At 46.8% G+C, this 17080-nt stretch overlaps 1 protein-coding gene across 3 annotated transcripts; it reads right to left on the reverse strand.

Annotated features, from left to right (window-relative positions):
• On the reverse strand, positions 1-15767 carry lrrcc1 (leucine rich repeat and coiled-coil centrosomal protein 1). Of its 3 annotated transcripts, none has more exons than XM_023965315.1 (19): positions 15378-15767; positions 13157-13362; positions 12955-13020; positions 12666-12809; positions 12309-12475; positions 11622-11816; positions 11045-11244; positions 8648-8819; positions 8314-8462; positions 4230-4434; positions 3977-4116; positions 2876-3077; positions 2190-2375; positions 1909-2083; positions 1489-1652; positions 1159-1367; positions 913-1050; positions 590-725; positions 1-259 (listed from the first exon to the last, which is right to left on the reverse strand). In XM_023965315.1, the coding sequence occupies exons 1-19, from the start codon at positions 15419-15421 to the stop codon at positions 143-145; spliced, it is 3015 nt and encodes a 1004-aa protein (XP_023821083.1). In that variant the 5' UTR covers positions 15422-15767; the 3' UTR covers positions 1-142. The 3 variants fall into 3 exon arrangements, with proteins under 3 accessions (XP_023821083.1, XP_023821082.1, XP_023821084.1); XM_023965314.1 differs by having other exon boundaries at positions 12666-12833; XM_023965316.1 differs by lacking the exon at positions 590-725 and having other exon boundaries at positions 12666-12833.
• Positions 15768-17080: the final 1313 nt, after the last annotated feature.

A 17080-nucleotide genomic window follows, 5' to 3' on the forward strand; every position in this document is an offset into this window, starting at 1 on the left:
TTTATTTATTCAAACTCCTTTTTTTAATGTTGTAAACAGATTTGTTAACTTCATGTTTTGGTTTTGTCACAAAAGGTAAAGTAAAGATGACTGACAGGAGGACATACAAGGCATTTTCACGTCCAGAGGGTCTCTGGTGTCTTCATGAGTGAAAGTCCTTCAGAACGCTGCTCAGACGTCTGACTTTCTCCTCCATGACTCTCTTGCTGGTTTGCGTCTCCTGCAGGAGTTGGCGCATCTCCTCCTCCACTTCAAGGACCTGAGAAAAAAGAAACTTTAGCTGCAGAAACACATTTTTAAAGTGGACAAAAACACAATCAAGGAAATTCTGAATTCCTCTGGACCATCTGTGTCTGTCAGATCCAACAAACTAAAAGAAACCACATTTAATTCCCCCAAGTCCTGCTGAAATAAAGTTTCCATCTTTCCCTTTCCCTCAATTTTGTCACTTCCAAATAAAATAAAGTTCTGAGCAAACCTTTCATCTGTTAAAATGATGCTGAAGGAAACGGCAGCAGTCTTTTCTCTTTATTGGCTGTAAAGGACTTTTAATTTGAAAACTCAAATGTTGATTCGTCCGTCTTATTACCTTTCGATTGGCTCGCTCGGTCTGCTGCTGCTTTTCGTCTGCCAGCTGCAGCAGCTCTGCCCGATGTGCAGCGTGGACGGACTCCAGCTGAGCGCGGAAGGCGTCGTCTGCACGCCGCAGCTTCTGCAGGGCCGCTCTGCAGCAGAAAACGCGTCACGGACCGCAAAGCTTTCATGAAAACTCTGTTGCCGTTCCTTTAGAATCTCAGACAACCTCAGCTTTTAGATTTATTGGAAAAGAGTCCCCCCCCATCATTGATTCAAACCAGATGCCGTCATGACATCCCACCCCCCACCGCCAGAATGAGGCTTTGCTCATATTACTTGTGTGCGTCTGCAGCTTTATCTCTCTCCTCCAGCAGTTGGCGCTCTTTGGAATCAAAGTTTTCCTTCATCCCCTTCACTTGGACTTCCAGCTGAGTCAGGAGGTCCTCCTTCTCCTGCCACCTCCTTCTGGATTCCCTGATGGAGGAGGGGAGGCGGTATGAGGAGAAAGACAGAGATCTGAGAACAGGGACCAGCGTTTCTCCTGGATCCTAAAACCTCCGGTTCTTCACCACATGGTCTCACCGGTGAGATGTTTTGACCTCATGGAGCTCTGCCTCTTTGTCCTCCAGCTGCTGTTTCAGCTCCTCCTTGCGGAGGCTCAGGCGTTCGAGCCGCTCCTGCAGCTCGGCCTGCTGGACTCGGTCCTCCTCCAGCTGGAGATGGAGCCTCTTCTGAGCTTCTGCCGCCTCGTTCTTCAGCCTGCGGATCCGATCGTCACGTTCCTGCAAGGACTACAGGACGGAAACCGGGTCAGGGCCTCACAGGAACATCCACCCACGGCCGTGGATGTTCAGGTACGGAGGATTAAACCTTACATTTATGCAAGAAGGTCATGAGAAAACATGTCATCACCTCTTTGAGCTTACGAATGGTCTCCGTCTGGTCATCCACTATTTTCGTCTTGATTTTAAGAGCATCCTGGTTCCTGTCAGCCTGTTTCCTTTGAGCCTCCAGTTCAGAGGCCAGAACCTCGATCCTGGCCTCCAGGCGTCCACGGTCCTGAGCCAGTGAAGCTCCTGGTGACACACGAGTAATCAGTTTGGCTTTGGTTTAGACTGAAAAGGTCCCTCTGACTCAAAAACATGAAGAGAAACTTTGATACATGTGTGTTTTCATCCACTGGACGACAGAAGCTTCTGAACACAAAACCTGTGAAGATGTTTGTGTTTTTACCTCTGGCTCAGCTCAACCCTTGAAGGGTGAAAAATGGACCAGATTCTCTAACAGCAGATCTCCTCTGCTCTAGAATGGGACTCCTTGGATGCTCCCCACCTTGCTGAGCCAGCTCCTGGCCCCAGATCCTCCTCTCAGATCTGAGTCCGTCGATCACAGACTCCTGGGCGGTGACTTGAGACAGCAGCCGCGCCTTCTCCTTCTTAAGCACCTCCAGCTGCAGGTCGAGACGACGATCTCCCTCCACCTCCGCCTCCAGGGAACGCAGCCGGCTCTGACAAAGAGACAGAGGAGCAGGGATGAGGAGCAGTGATGAAGAGCGGGGATGAGGAGCAGGGATGAGGAGCAGGGATCAGTGGTGAACCTGAGGAGCGTCTCACCTTCAAACCACAGACAGCATCTTTCTTAGCTTTGATGAGCTCAGCGATGCGGCTCTTCTGTTCTTTCACCACCGCCGTGAGCTCCTGCACCAGAGAGCCGGACCTCTTCTCCTTCTGCTGCCACTGGGAGAGCGCCGCCCGTACCTCCACCATCTCCTCCGTCAGCCGGTCGTAAGCCTCCTTCACCTGCAGACAAACCCAGGAGAAGAAAGATCTGCCTGAGCTTCTGCTGAGGCGACAGGTAGGTCTACCATAGTTTCCATGGTAACAAAAAGGTGAGAGCTTTAAGTTGCAGCCAGTTATTATCTTTAAAGTCTGAATCACTGAGAGGGCCAATCAACCCAGAGTCATGACATCCAACAGAGAATCCTACACTGAGGCATGTTGATTTGAACACGGGAACATCTGTGAACACGAAGCTGAGCCTCTCCGGGAGCATCCTGGGGAGCATCCTGTCTGCACCCACCCCCACCTGTCTGTACCCGCCCTCACCTGTCTGCACCCGCCCCTGCCTGTCTGCACCCGCCCTCACCTGTCTGCACCCGCCCCCACTTGTCTGCACCCACCCCCACCTGTCTGCACCCGCCCCCACCTGTCTGCACCCGCCCCTGCCTGTCTGCACCCGCCCCCCACCTGTCTGCATATCCATCACATCCATCAGTGGAGGTCATCTGAAACTGTCAGACCTCAGAGAAGCGGGTCGCCTCGATGGTCAGCGCCAGGCGGAACTCGTCCTCCAGGGCGGCGTACCGTTTCCTGCCCTCTGCCACCTTCTCCTGGAGCTCCGCCTCCCTCTGGGCGTGCCGCCGCTCCGCCGAGGACACCTGCTGGGCCACCGCCTCACGGAAATCGGCCCCCCCAGGCTGGAGCCGCAAGTCCAGCTGTTTCCTGTGGAAGGAGGCGATAGTGATGATGGATCCCTGAGCTGCTGCTTTGACTGCAGATGGAGAAATGTCTGCTGCTGATCACGGAGTAAACAACTGTTTATTTGTTTACCAAACACAAACAACACATCAGCATGATGGTGGAGAAACCATTCATGATCCTTTGAGGTTTAAAATATTCCAGGATGGAATTTCTCTGAAGATCCAGAACGGAAATAAAAACATATTTTTATTTTTTGGAGAGAAAAAAGGGAATTCTTGAGAAAATGGAAGGAAACAGCCTTAAATAGAGACAATGAGTCTGTGCAGACGAATCTCTGGGTAAATTACAGATGTTTTCTGTTTCTACAGAGAAAAAATAATGAAAGCCCAACATCATTAATTCAATTTCAGTTCAGTTCAATTCAGTTTTATTTATACAGTCGTCTCAACGGGCTTCGTATTTGTAACTGTAAAGTTACGATAAAATCAAAAGCATCTTAGATTTAAAAATCCAAAGCAGATACATTTTTAATCCTGAAAATGTGTCTTCTGTGTTTTGAAATGTTTTTAAAATAATGATTCATTAGAAATGATTCAAAACATCCTCCATCCATCTTTTTTTCTTTCTTTCTGGGAATTTCTGGATCTGATCTAAACTCTGGACTTCCTGAGGTTCTGGTAGGTCTGTGTGGGTGGATAGTTTAGAGCCGGGGTGTCAGAATCCAGGCCTCGAGGGCTGCTGTCCTACATGCCGTGGAAGGTCCTTACTGGCTAAACACACCTGATCCAGGTAATCAGCAGCAGGATTTTTGGAAAACCCGCAGGAGGCCGGCCCTGGAGGCCTGAGGTTTGACACCCTGCTTTGGAGGTTGACTTTCATAACCTCCGACAGGCTAAGGTCAGCCTCAGTGCTGAGGTCACCTGTGCTCCTGCTCCCTGGATGCCAGCAGCTCATGCAGCTGCTGCAGTTTTTCTTTGTGCTGGTTCACCGCAGCTCTCTGGATGTCCAGCTCCCTCTTCAGGGCTGCTGCCTTGTTCTCCATATCCTGCCGTCTCTTCATCTAAGAACGTGAGCAGATGCTTAGTGAGAACTTGTGAGCATCTCTTCAGAATACTTCTAAAGTCTGCCTGAGCGTGATCGGACAGTTTTCAGGTAGGAAATCTGCGTTTGCACCTCCTCAGCCTGCTGGCCAGCCCTCAGAGCGTCTGCATGGGAGATGCTTTCCTCCGCCCTCTGCAGAGCAGCCTTGGACTTCTCCTCGTTGCTGCGGGTCACCTCCAGCTGCTGGATTAAGGAGAGTAAACGTCCCTCCAGCTCCTCCACACGGTTCTGCAGCTCGGAGCGTCCGGATCGTTCCTTTAGCAGCAGATCCTTCAGTCTGTGGAGTAAAAGCACAGAAGCTTCAGTCTCACCTGTCTGTGGTGTACAGGTGTACAGTCAAGACCATAAATATTTGGACAGAGACACATTCTTTCTAATTTAGTTTCTGTACATTACCACAGTGAATTTGAAATAAAACAACTCAGATGCCATTGAAGTGCAGACTTTCAGCTTTTATTCCATGGGTTGAACAAAAAGATTGCATAAAAATGTGAAAAACTGAAGCATTTTTTAAACACAATCCCTTCATTTCATGGGCTCCTAAGTAATTGGACAAATGAAATAACTGCAAACCAAATGGTCATTCCTAATATTTGGTTGAAAAGCCTTTGTTGGCAATGACAGCCTGAAGTCTTGAACTCATGGACATCACCAGATGCTGGTTTTCTCCTTCTGAATGCTCTGCCAGGCCTTTACTGCAGCGGCAAACAGTTGCTGTTTGTTTGTGGGCCTTTCTGTCTGAAGTTTAGTCTTCAACAAGTGAAATGCTGCTCAACTGGGTTAAGATCAGGTGACTGACTTGGACATCCAGAATATTCCATTTCTTTGCTTTAATAAACTCCTGAGTTACTTTGGCTGTATGTTTTGGGTCGTTGTCCATCTAGATTATGAAACGCCGTCCAATCAGTTTGGCTGCATTCACCTGAATCTGCGCAGACAGGGCTGCATTCACCTGGATCTGCGCAGACAGTCTGTCTCTGAACACCTCAGAATTCATTGGGCTGCTTCTGTCCTTTGTCACGTCATCAATAAACACTAGTGTCCCAGTGCCACTAGCAGCCATGCACGCCCAGACCATCACACTGCCTCCACCGTGTTTTACTGATGATGTAGTGTGCTTTGGATCAGGAGCTTCTCCACGCCTTCTCCATACTTTTCTCTAGCCATCATTCTGGTAGAGGTTGATTTTGGTTTCATCTGTCCAAAGAATGTTTTTCCAGAACTTTTTTAGATACTTTTTAGCAAAGTCCAATCTACCCTTCCTGTTCTTGAGGCTTATGAGTGGTTTGCATCTTGCAGTGTTCCCTCTGGATCTACTTTCATGCAGTCTTCTTTTTATGGTAGACTTGGATATTGATACGCCTACCTCCTGGAGAGTAATGTTCACTTGGTTGGCTGTTGTGAACGGGTTCCTCTTCCCCATGGAAATGATTCTGCCATCATCCACCACTGTTGTCTTCTGTGGACGTCCAGGTCTTTTTGCGTTGCTGAGTTCACCAGTGCTTTCTTTCTTTCTCAGGATGTACCACACTGTTGATTTTGCTACTCCTAATACTGTAGCACAGTGGTCCCCAACCCCCGGGCGGCGGACTGGTACCGGTCTGTGGGTCATTTGGTACCGGGCCGCACAGAAAGAATAAATAACCTGCATTACTTCCGTTTTATTTATTTCGGAATCTGAAATATGATTTATTTTGAAAAATTGCTGTCTGTGTGTACTGTCTGTGGTGTGCAGGTGTGTCTGTCCTCTCACCTGTCTGTGGTGTGCAGGTGTGTCTGTCATCTCACCTGTCTGTGGTATACAGGTGTGTCTGTCCTCTCACCTGTCTGTGGTATACAGGTGTGTCTGTCCTCTCACCTGTCTGTGGTATACAGATGTGTCTATCCTCTCACCTGTCTGTGGTATACAGGTGTGTCTGTCCTCTCACCAGTCTGTGGTGTGCAGGTGTGTCTGTCCTCTCACCTGTCTGTGGTGTGCAGGTGTGTCTGTACTGTCACCTGTCTGTGGTGTGCAGGTTTGTCTGTCATCTCACCTGTCTGTGGTGTGCAGGTGTGTCTGTCCTCTCACCTGTCTGTGGTGTGCAGGTGTGTCTGTCATCTCACCTGTCTGTGGTGTGCAGGTGTGTCTGTCCGCTCACCTGTCTGTGGTGACAGGTGTGTCTGTCCTCTCACCTGTCTGTGGTGTGCAGGTGTGTCTGTCATCTCACCTGTCTGTGGTGTGCAGGTGTGTTTGTCCTCTCACCTGTCTGTGGTGACAGGTGTGTCTGTCCTCTCACCTGTCTGTGGTGTGCAGGTGTGTCTGTCATCTCACCTGTCTGTGGTGTGCAGGTGTGTCTGTCATCTCACCTGTCTGTGGTGTGCAGGTGCGTCTGTCCTCTCACCTGTCTGTGGTATGCAGGTGCGTCTGTCCTCTCACCTGTCTGTGGTGTGCAGGTGCGTCTGTCGTCTCACCTGTCTGTGGTGTGCAGGTGTGTCTGTCGTCTCACCTGTCTGTGGTGTGCAGGTGTGTGTCCTCTCACCTGTCTGTGGTCTGCAGGTGTGTCTGTCCTCTCACCTGTCTGTGGTGTGCAGGTGTGTCTGTCCTCTCCCCTGTCTGTGGTGTGCAGGTGTGTCTGTCATCTCACCTGTCTGTGGTGTGCAGGTGTGTCTATCCTCTCACCTTTCTGTGGTGTGCAGGTGTGTCTGTCCTCTCACCTGTCTGTGGTGTGCAGGTGAGTCTGTCCTCTCACCTGTCTGTGGTGTGCAGGTGAGTCTGTCCTCTCACCTGTCTGTGGTGTGCAGGTGTGTCTGTCCTCTCACCTGTCTGTGGTGACAGGTGTGTCTGTCCTCTCACCTGTCTGTGGTGTGCAGGTGTGTCTGTCATCTCACCTGTTTGTGGTGTGCAGGTGTGTCTGTCCTCTCACCTGTCTGTGGTGTGCAGGTGTGTCTGTACTGTCACCTGTCTGTGGTGTGCAGGTTTGTCTGTCATCTCACCTGTCTGTGGTGACAGGTGTGTCTGTCCTCTCACCTGTCTGTGGTGTGCAGGTGTGTCTGTCCTCTCACCTGTCTGTGGTATGCAGGTGCGTCTGTCCTCTCACCTGTCTGTGGTGTGCAGGTGCGTCTGTCCTCTCACCTGTCTGTGGTGTGCAGGTGTGTCTGTCCTCTCACCTGTCTGTGGTGTGCAGGTGTGTCTGTCCTCTCACCTGTCTGTGGTGTGCAGGTGTGTCTGTCGTCTCACCTTTCTGTGGTGTGCAGGTGTGTCTGTCCTCTCACCTGTCTGTGGTGACAGGTGTGTCTGTCCTCTCACCTGTCTGTGGTGTGCAGGTGTGTCTGTCCTCTCACCTGTCTGTGGTGTGCAGGTGTGTCTGTCCTCTCACCTGTCTGTGGTGTGCAGGTGCGTCTGTCCTCTCACCTGTCTGTGGTGTGCAGGTGAGTCTGTCCTCTCACCTGTCTGTGGTGTGCAGGTGTGTCTGTCCTCTCACCTGTCTGTGGTGACAGGTGTGTCTGTCCTCTCACCTGTCTGTGGTGACAGGTGTGTCTGTCCTCTCACCTGTCTGTGGTGTGCAGGTGTGTCTGTCATCTCACCTGTTTGTGGTGTGCAGGTGTGTCTGTCCTCTCACCTGTCTGTGGTGTGCAGGTGTGTCTGTACTGTCACCTGTCTGTGGTGTGCAGGTTTGTCTGTCATCTCACCTGTCTGTGGTGTGCAGGTGTGTCTGTCCTCTCACCTGTCTGTGGTATGCAGGTGTGTCTGTCCTCTCACCTGTCTGTGGTGACAGGTGTGTCTGTCCTCTCACCTGTCTGTGGTGTGCAGGTGTGTCTGTCCTCTCACCTGTCTGTGGTATGCAGGTGCGTCTGTCCTCTCACCTGTCTGTGGTGTGCAGGTGTGTCTGTCCTCTCACCTGTCTGTGGTGTGCAGGTGTGTCTGTCGTCTCACCTTTCTGTGGTGTGCAGGTGTGTCTGTCGTCTCACCTGTCTGTGGTGTGCAGGTGTGTCTGTCGTCTCACCTGTCTGTGGTGTGCAGGTGTGTCTGTCCTCTCACCTGTCTGTGGTGTGCAGGTGTGTCTGTCGTCTCACCTGTCTGTGGTGTGCAGGTGTGTGTCCTCTCACCTGTCTGTGGTGTGCAGGTGTGTCTGTCCTCTCACCTGTCTGTGGTGTGCAGGTGTGTCTGTCCTCTCACCTGTCTGTGGTGTGCAGGGCCATGCTCTGCAGGTCTTTCTCCTCGCTGACTTTGGTCTGCAGGCTCTTCAGCTCCTCAGCCAGCCTTCGTACGGCTTGTTCTGCCTTCCAGCGTCTCTCCCTTTCCTGGTCGCGTTCCTCCACAATCGTCTGAACGGCATTGGAAAATGAAAGAGCAGAAGGTCACTGAGGTGTGGAGAAAGTCTCACCTGCTGCTTCAAACAGCTGCTAAGGTGAGCCGGGAGGCGTCGCATGAAAGGAGGATCAGCTGCAGATGTTAGTGTAGCCTGATCCACGAGATGAACGTGCAGGAGGAGGATGTGAACAGTTTGTACCCTGTAGGTTTCCTCTTCCTGTTTGGATCTGGATCTCACATCTTCTGGAACCTTGGCTGCTCTCAAAAGAACCTCCTTGGGTTGCACCGCTCCCCCCATCCTTCCTGCACCCCCCGCTTTCCTTCTGGACCCAGCAGGCTTTAAAGTTCTCAGCCTCCGGTTCTCCTGATCGCTGCAAAGAAAATTTTGAAGCAGCTCAGGAATCAAATGAGTGGAGAGCGCTCTGCAGGGAGAGTCTGACCAAAGAACGATCAAACATGTAGGGAGCCCGCTTTACACGGGACAGTGAGAAAACATGGAGGATAATAGGAGTGGCTGATGAAGTAAAATGGGGGGGCGGAACAGGGAAGCTCCGACATTTGTCAAACTGAGCTTTAAATCAGACGAAGAACAAGTCCAACATGAACATCCATCGAGTCTTGGAGCCGAGATGTGAAGTTCAGGACGACGTTCTGAGTGATGATGAAGGTGACGGCGTCCTTCACCACATTTGGTTTGATTGGTACATGAACGTGTTTGCCACTTCTTACCTTCTTATCCACAGCAGCTGCTGGTTTTCATGGAGCGCTTCTTAAGCCCCACATGCGCCCACACGGGGGGGGGTTGACCGGTAAAGGTTTTTGGGTCGTAGAGAGGAGCGACCACATCTTTAGGGGAGCACAGGTGTGCCTCACAGTTTCCCCAAGAGATGTGATAAAAAGATGTGTGGAAGGTGTGTCATTTAGTTTTCGTAATGGAAGTTCCACGCTCTTATGGCGTACGAGAGACGGTGTCGCACGGCGTCCTTATGCCACGCTCTAGTCCAGGGGTCGGGAACCTATGGCTCGCGAGCCATATATGGCTCTTTTGATGGTCACATGTGGCTCGCAGACAAATCTTTAATTGTACTTTTTTTTTTTCATTAGACCAGTCCTTCTCGGGAGCGATGCGATGCCAGAAGCGCGGAGTAGTTGCGGTGCTTGGAGAGAGAAATCAGCGCCAGCGCTATCAGTTACTATTATCTATTATTTCACAGAGTTTGTACCAGCCGGAAACCTGTGAATTGCCGTGCCTAAAACTGCGGGCTCCCGTCCCTGAGAAAGAGCGCGCAGATGCGGGGACGGGATGTGTGAGGGAGAAAGCAGAGGGTGGGGGTGAGGGGTTGTGGGGACAGGCAGCAGGTGAATCGCGCAGGGATTGTAAAAACGTAAAACCCGCTGCCCGTCACTCACTGCAGCGTGTGAGTGTGTGTTTGGCTCCCCGTCTGCATGTGAGCAGTCTTTGTCACATCTACAGAACATTCAGACCTAAGATCACGTTTAAAGTCTCAACGCCTGAACGAAGCAGAAACTCACCACGTATCAACCAGACCAGACCATCAGCAAAACTACCACGAGAAATACTAATCATTTATTAGCAACAGAATAACAATGTTATTAAAAAGAATCCACAGACTTATTGTACTTTAAAAATGTTGAAATTAAATCAAATGCACACATTCATTTGTATATTTAGTTTTAAACATATTGTCGCGGACTGAGTTTAACTTGGCTGTTGGGCCGCGTTAAAAGTTCTGGAGTTCATTGAACGCGTCAAGCAGAGATCTGATTGGCTCTCAGTTCTGTCGCTCAGCCTGTTTTTAGGTAGTTTGGACCAATGGGGTTCAGCTATGGGCCGAATAAGGGAAATGGGAGGGCTGCAGCGGGAGCAGGGGAATATAAAGTTGGGAGAAGCGCTCTCGTGTCGGCGGGAGAGATTCAGGAGTTGCTGAATTAATTGAACGGCGTTTGTTGCGGTCTGCAGTAATCGGAATAAAGAACTTTAAAAGAGGTTAAGTCTCCGTGCCTCAGTGTGGGGAAGGGACACTACATTATTGTATGGCTCTTTCGAAATTACATTTCAAAATATGTGGCATTTATGGCTCTCTTGGCCAAAAAGGTTCCCGACCCCTGCTCTAGTCGTTAGTAAGGTGTGAGGACTGATTCTTTACTGAGCTGCACGAGATGTGATACACGTGATACATTGGGCCCGTAGGACGTCCACACAAACTACACTCTGATTGGCTAATTTCTCACAGTCAGGCTGCAGCACGGATCGTGTGAACAGCACTAACGAGCTCCTGATACAGTCTGCAGGATTTGGGGGGTTAATCTTTATGACACGTCTGCGTCTCACCTACTCCCCCTTACGTGTTGCAGAAGTGTTCACTACAACCGCAGCATGTGTGACCATTTCCTCTCTAAGGGTTCACTGAGCGTCTAGGACCTGGATGTTTCCTGTGGGTCACCTGCATGACCTGCACAGGTTTTTACCAGCACACATCCCGTAAGGACAGCTGGGATTAGGGCTTAAGGAGCAAACCAGAGGACTGCAGATGCAGTAGTGAAAGAAACACAGCAGGCGTCTGCGCAGACTCACCTGTCTGACCTGCTGCTCTTGGTCTCCTGGGGGGTGGTGCTCGACGTCGGGACGGTGTGATGCGTGGGGATCCCGGAGCGTCTTCTGTTCTCCTTCCCGCTGTCGCCGTCACTCTCTGACACGCGGTCGGTGTCTCTCTTCGCTTTCAGTGGCTTCCCTGCAGTTCGGCTGAGGTTTGCTGGTTTTTCTCCCGTCGGGACCTAAATCAACGTCCCGGCCATTAAACATCAGAGGAGACAAACACGGCGAGGACGGACTATCAGCCTCACAGCTCTATGACAAACATTCAGACCTCTGAAGGTGAAGAGAAGGTTTCTTTTTCTAAAAGTTCAATGAAATCTTTACTGATCAATAAATCAACGTATGTGTTAACGGGGGGGGGGGGTTTAGCATCTCCTTTCGTGCCTCGTTTCATACAGACTCCTCTAATAAAGGAGCTGATGGCGCTCTCCTCCAGGATGAGGATCACAGACGGGTGAGCTGCTGATCTCAGACTGTTACTTAATCTTGTTCAGTGACAGGTATTTGGTGAATATACTTTCATCCTACATGAAATCCTTGGATTAGGTTTTCACACCTGCTGGATGAGTCTGGACACCTGGTGCTCCAGTTTCCGGATGCGCTCTTCATTATCGGCATCAGCTGGATCGGGTCCAGAGGAACTAAGCGTCCGGGAGCGCCGACCGACCGGTTGTGAGGTCGGCTGTGCGACTTCTTCAGAGGAAGTGTGGGTCCCTGCGCCAGAGCGGGGGGGGCTGACAGCACCTTTAACCTGAGGAAGACATTTTCCTTCATGTTGAAGCATCAGAGCTGCTCTTTGTTCTGAATCTGTTCCCGACTTTACAGACAGAATTCCTCAAAAGTGACATAGATGATGTGCTTCAGACCATGACCTCCATCCAGATCTATGGAGCTGCAGCATCTGCAAACTAAACCTTTCCAACAAATTTAAATGCTGACCACCTGACCTCCATCCATCCTTTTAAAATACATCGGCTTCCTATCAACTGTCATGGCATTTTTTAGGGGGTTTGAGGACATTTTTGTTTTGTCGTCAGGATGATCTGCAGTTTAAATCCAGATTCTGTCCATATTCTTTACATCTGCAGAATGTTCTAAAACGCTACCCGTCTGTTAAGCCGTTCAGATGAAGTTGGAGATAAATCCAAATCATCGCTTTGGTGGGAAAATCTGTCCTAGTTAAATAAGTCACAAACAAAAATGAACTTGAATGAGAAGCAAAAAGATTTTTAATAAAAAGGACCTTTTCATGGTGACTCGTATCTGAGGACAGCAGAAAGTCCATGTAGTCCTCCAGGCCAGGGATGTCACAGATGCTGCTTAAACCTGGAGAGGACGGATGCCTTAGCCTGTCCAGACCGTCCAGAACAAAGATCTGCGGCAGCGACTCCATCACAGCGTCCCAGAACCCTGCAGCCAGACGGGAACGCGAATCTGAGAGAACCCGAACCCAGCAAATGTTTTATTGGCGTCACTAATGCAAAATATGTGCCGCATTTACACATCTCCTTTTTAAAGGAGGGGGTCCCCAGACTGCGGCCCGGGGGTCAGACCAGGCCCGCCTACCATTTGACCCAGACTGCAGCCTCTCTGCCCGTACCTGCTGAAGCACACAGCGGGTTGCTTTGGCCGTCTCGTCTTAAAGTGACGTTGCGTAAACCTTGTAATCCCAGCAGACACTGTAGGAGATGGTCGATGCTGTCTAAGTGGTTGCCATGGAGACTGAGGTGCTTGAGCTTGTATTCTGTGCCATGGAGATACAGCAGGCCTAATGAGGAGGTGCGAGTTTTGGTTTTAGTGTCTTAAGACAGTCAGAATAAAGGACACGTCTGAACTAATATCTGTGGATTTATTCATGAGTGTTTGATCATAAACAGAATCTGACTCACCAGTGAGGTTATTAATCTGATTGCAGGACAGGTTTAATCTCGTCAGGTTTACAAGGCCATTCAGTCCTAATGCAGGAGGGGAGGACATGAATAAGTGACTCATTTCACAGCTCAGAGAACCATAACAAAGAATTATTACTCGATAAACTCAAAGAGATAAAACATCTGTCATCTCTGGAAAGTGATGGAGGAAAAGACTCACCTTCAACCTTGGTGATCAAGTTGCAGGATAAATTCAGAGTCCTGAGAGAGGAGAGGGAAGACAGACCCTCAATCTTGGAAATGCGATTGGAGGAAAGATCCAAGTTGCGTAGATTCCAGGAGGAAGTCAGGCCCTCGATCCTCGGGATTAGGTTGCAGTGCAGATTGAGTGAAGTGAGGATAGAACCCAGAGGAACATCCAGTAAACTAGGGAGAAGACAGAGAAGCACAACATTAAAAACTGTTACTGAGGAATCATAACTGATCACAATAACAGGCACAGAAGCGATGCATCTTTTTTGTTAACCGTGGTTACACAGCAGTTATCTTAGTGGTAAATGTTTACATATTACAGGAGACGCTTCATTTGATTGTTTATCACAATAAAGATGAAATAATTGATTTTTCTATGGACTAAACCAACCAGCATGTCAGCAATCTTTATTTTAGGGTTATGATTATTACTGTGGTTTTGTCTGTAAACACAAACAATCATCAGAAACATTGAAGGACGAACACATTCTCACCAATTATTATCTCTACTCGTTCATTAATTATTGTGGATTAGTGCAGTGCTTCTCAAATAGCACCCCCCCCCCCCCCCGATGCGATGCAAGGGGGGGCGCGCAGTATTGCGGTAGTGGCGGTTTTAGGCACAGGTAATACGGGCAATTGTCCCGGGCGCAAATTTAACGGGGGGGCTCAGGCTGAGAGGTGGAACAGCACATGCGGAGAGCTGCCCAGCTTGCGCAACACCAGGATCATCTCGTGCCTTTAGATTCCTCAGCTCATGCTAATAATGTCATTCTTTATGAACTATTGTAGACATTTTGATGTCTTTATTTTCCATCAATGTATCGTTGTCTGTCTGTGGTTTAGTTGGTCTCAGTATTTGACAGAAAGACAGCAGGTAATGCAGGAAAAAGCTGCACTTTATGAGATCAGAAGTAAACAATCATCATTTAGAAAAAAAAAAATCAGAAAAATGTTTTTTTTATCTATTTCTTCAGACTAAAAATGTTAAATATATTGGTGCTGTTAATGTTTCAGATCAATTTACATTTAATATTATTTATTAATTGAATGATTTTTCTCAGCATCAAACGGTTCAGTTGGTCAAAATGTGTCTAGTTTAAATAATGACTGACAGATTTTTGTTTTAATTTCAGCCACTTTAAGCTTCTTTTCTGTTTTACACTATAACAGGGTTTCTGTGGCTAAATAAATGTAATATTTGTTGAAAGTGGATTTATTTTGCTTTTTTCTTTTGTTATTGTTAGAAGATACAATTTTAGGTATACTTACACAATTTCTTTTAGATACTAACCTAATATATTGTCACTGCGCGAGTGTGTGGGTGGGTGGGGAGGGGGGCATTGTTTTTTTCCTAGGGGGGGCCTTGCAAAAAATAATTGAAAAGCACTGAACCAGTGGAACAAATCGTTAGTTAAACTAACTCCATTTTGTAGATATGTAAAAACTAAGGACAAGAGTCAAACTAAACCATTTGATATATTTCAGGATATTTCAATGAGACATCTATGACCGTCTCCTGTGAAAATACCCCCGCCCCCAGGTTTTCCAGAGTTAATCATTTCATTATAAACTATTACCTCTTTTAATGTCAATGCAAAATAAAAGGCTTTCAGTCTGAACTCTGACAGAACAAAGTCACAAACTAACTTCACGGTTAAATGACAGCATCGCTCATTTTTAGAGCAGCTTCTTACGGTTGCAGACAAAAAAAGCTATAAATTATAAAGTAGAAAATGGTAATGTTCCTTATGATTATTTTACATTTGTTAGGTTTCATCATCAAATGAAGAGCTTATTTGTAAAATGGACCTTAAATCTCCAGTTTTCAGCTACTTTACAAAGAAAATCCTTTATCCTAACAGCTAAAGATAAAAAATGATTGACACATCTTAAAGAAAATTATGTGCAAGAAGCGTACATTTAAAAAATGACATTTAGCTTAGTAGACCGTTTAATTAATGTTGGTTAAAATCAACAACAAAAAAACATAATAATATGATCATAACAAGCTTTTCTTTCCTCAGATAGTAAAGACACATATTAACTCATGACAGAAAACATCACCAATTCATAACGGGAGGGGGGAGCTCTGCTCAGAAAACAAAACATTTTTGAAGTTAATCGTAACTTTACTACATTTGACTAAGTGTAATAATATAGAAAAAGATGTTAAATATTTAGCATACCTGGTTAGCTCCTTGTTAGCTAGGTTTAGCTCTCTTTCCTCCATTCTGAGTCTTTTCTGCCGTGATCGCTGCGTTTTACATCACAGCTGCCAGCACCGTTAAGAAGTGACAAATGTTACATAATCTAACGAGTAAAAAAGTCTAAATATATAAATTAGTAGTAAATAATATCTGTTTTTACGAAACCGCCTGCAATGCAACCAGATAGTTTAGCTAAGTCATTTACTGGCTACTAACGACGAAGCTAAAGCTAAGTAGAATGACAAACATACGAACTCTATGTTAAAATAAAGTTTTACGGAGGTAAACAGGATTATAAAATCATAACAGCGCTCACAGCTGAAGCAGAAAAGTTAAACTAGCCGCTTTTGGAAACAAACTTCCTGTTTACGTGACGTAGCTACCACGAACTTCCGGAAAAAATGAGTGGCTCCGCCCACTGAACGATTTATGTATGTATTTATTTATTTGACTTTTTTCACGTTGTTGTTCAAAACAAATAGAAAAATATGCGTGACAAGAGCAATAGTCATAACTATAAGAACGCCAGGGGATGGTAGATGTATTACAAAAGAAATATTACAAAAACAGATTACTATGCATTAAAAATGTTCACAGACAGACAGTTTTCATAAATACGTATGGCCTTTTTGTTTAAGCTATTTAAGCTAAATAGTGTGCAAATAAGATCCTAATTCTTTCATTATTACAGGGGAAAATACTTGATGAAGAAAATTTTGATTTGTGAATATTAGACTTACCAAACATTACAATTAGATCAATTCCCAATTTTGTGTTTGATTTTATGTTCTTTTTGTTTAGGCCAAATATGATATATTCAAATTTAATCTGAAATTGTGAGTCTAATTTGTAATTTTTAAAACGAGCACATTCTTTCCTAAATGTTTTAGTAGTGTTACAATTCCAAAATAGGTGACTGATTGTTTCTGGGTGATCTTTACAAAGAGAACAGTTGGGGTCAATTGTCTTCTTATATCTGAGCATGTATTGATTAGTGGGATATATTCTATGTAAGAGTATGTAGGAGACGTCTCTCATCTTGTTATTGATTAGTCATTTCTGATCCAAGGTCCAAATATTTTTCCAGGGCGAGTCAGAAATTCATTTTCTCCAATAGAAGACAGCAGAGGGAACAGAAATGACATTTTGCTGAAACACTTGTTATTCTTTAGGGCTCAGTTGAAACAAAATTTCCAACAGGGATGTCACTTAGAGATAAAAAGAGATATTTTCATCAAGCACAGTGTTTTTAAAGAGTTCACAGATTTCAGTAGTAACGGCATCAAAAACACTGGCATAGAGGAAAAGCAAGGTTATATTTAAGGTTAAATTCTTCATATCTGAGTAATTGACCATAGTGGTTAACCCTTGTGCTATCTTAGATGACCCCCCCCCCCCCCCCCCGCAATCTCACGTAGATTTTTGTGATAATTGTGGCAGAAAAAGCAGGAAGTTGCGGCTGTTTTTTTTTCTAAGAGATGAACCACCAGCTAAAGAAGAGCTTTAGCTGGTATTTTTGTTAGAACTGAGCGACTTTATCAGCAGAATTAAGAACAAGGAAGTGAAGACTTTAACCACTTCTGATTGGTCAGACTGATGACATGTGATTAAGCCTTCAAGAATGATTGGCGGAGACAGTTAAAGGGGCGGGACTTTTCCTTACACAGTTATAGCTGCAGCTA

The sequence above is a fragment of the Oryzias latipes genome, chromosome 17, assembly GCF_002234675.1.
Source record: "Oryzias latipes chromosome 17, ASM223467v1".
NCBI lineage: Eukaryota > Metazoa > Chordata > Actinopteri > Beloniformes > Adrianichthyidae > Oryzias > Oryzias latipes.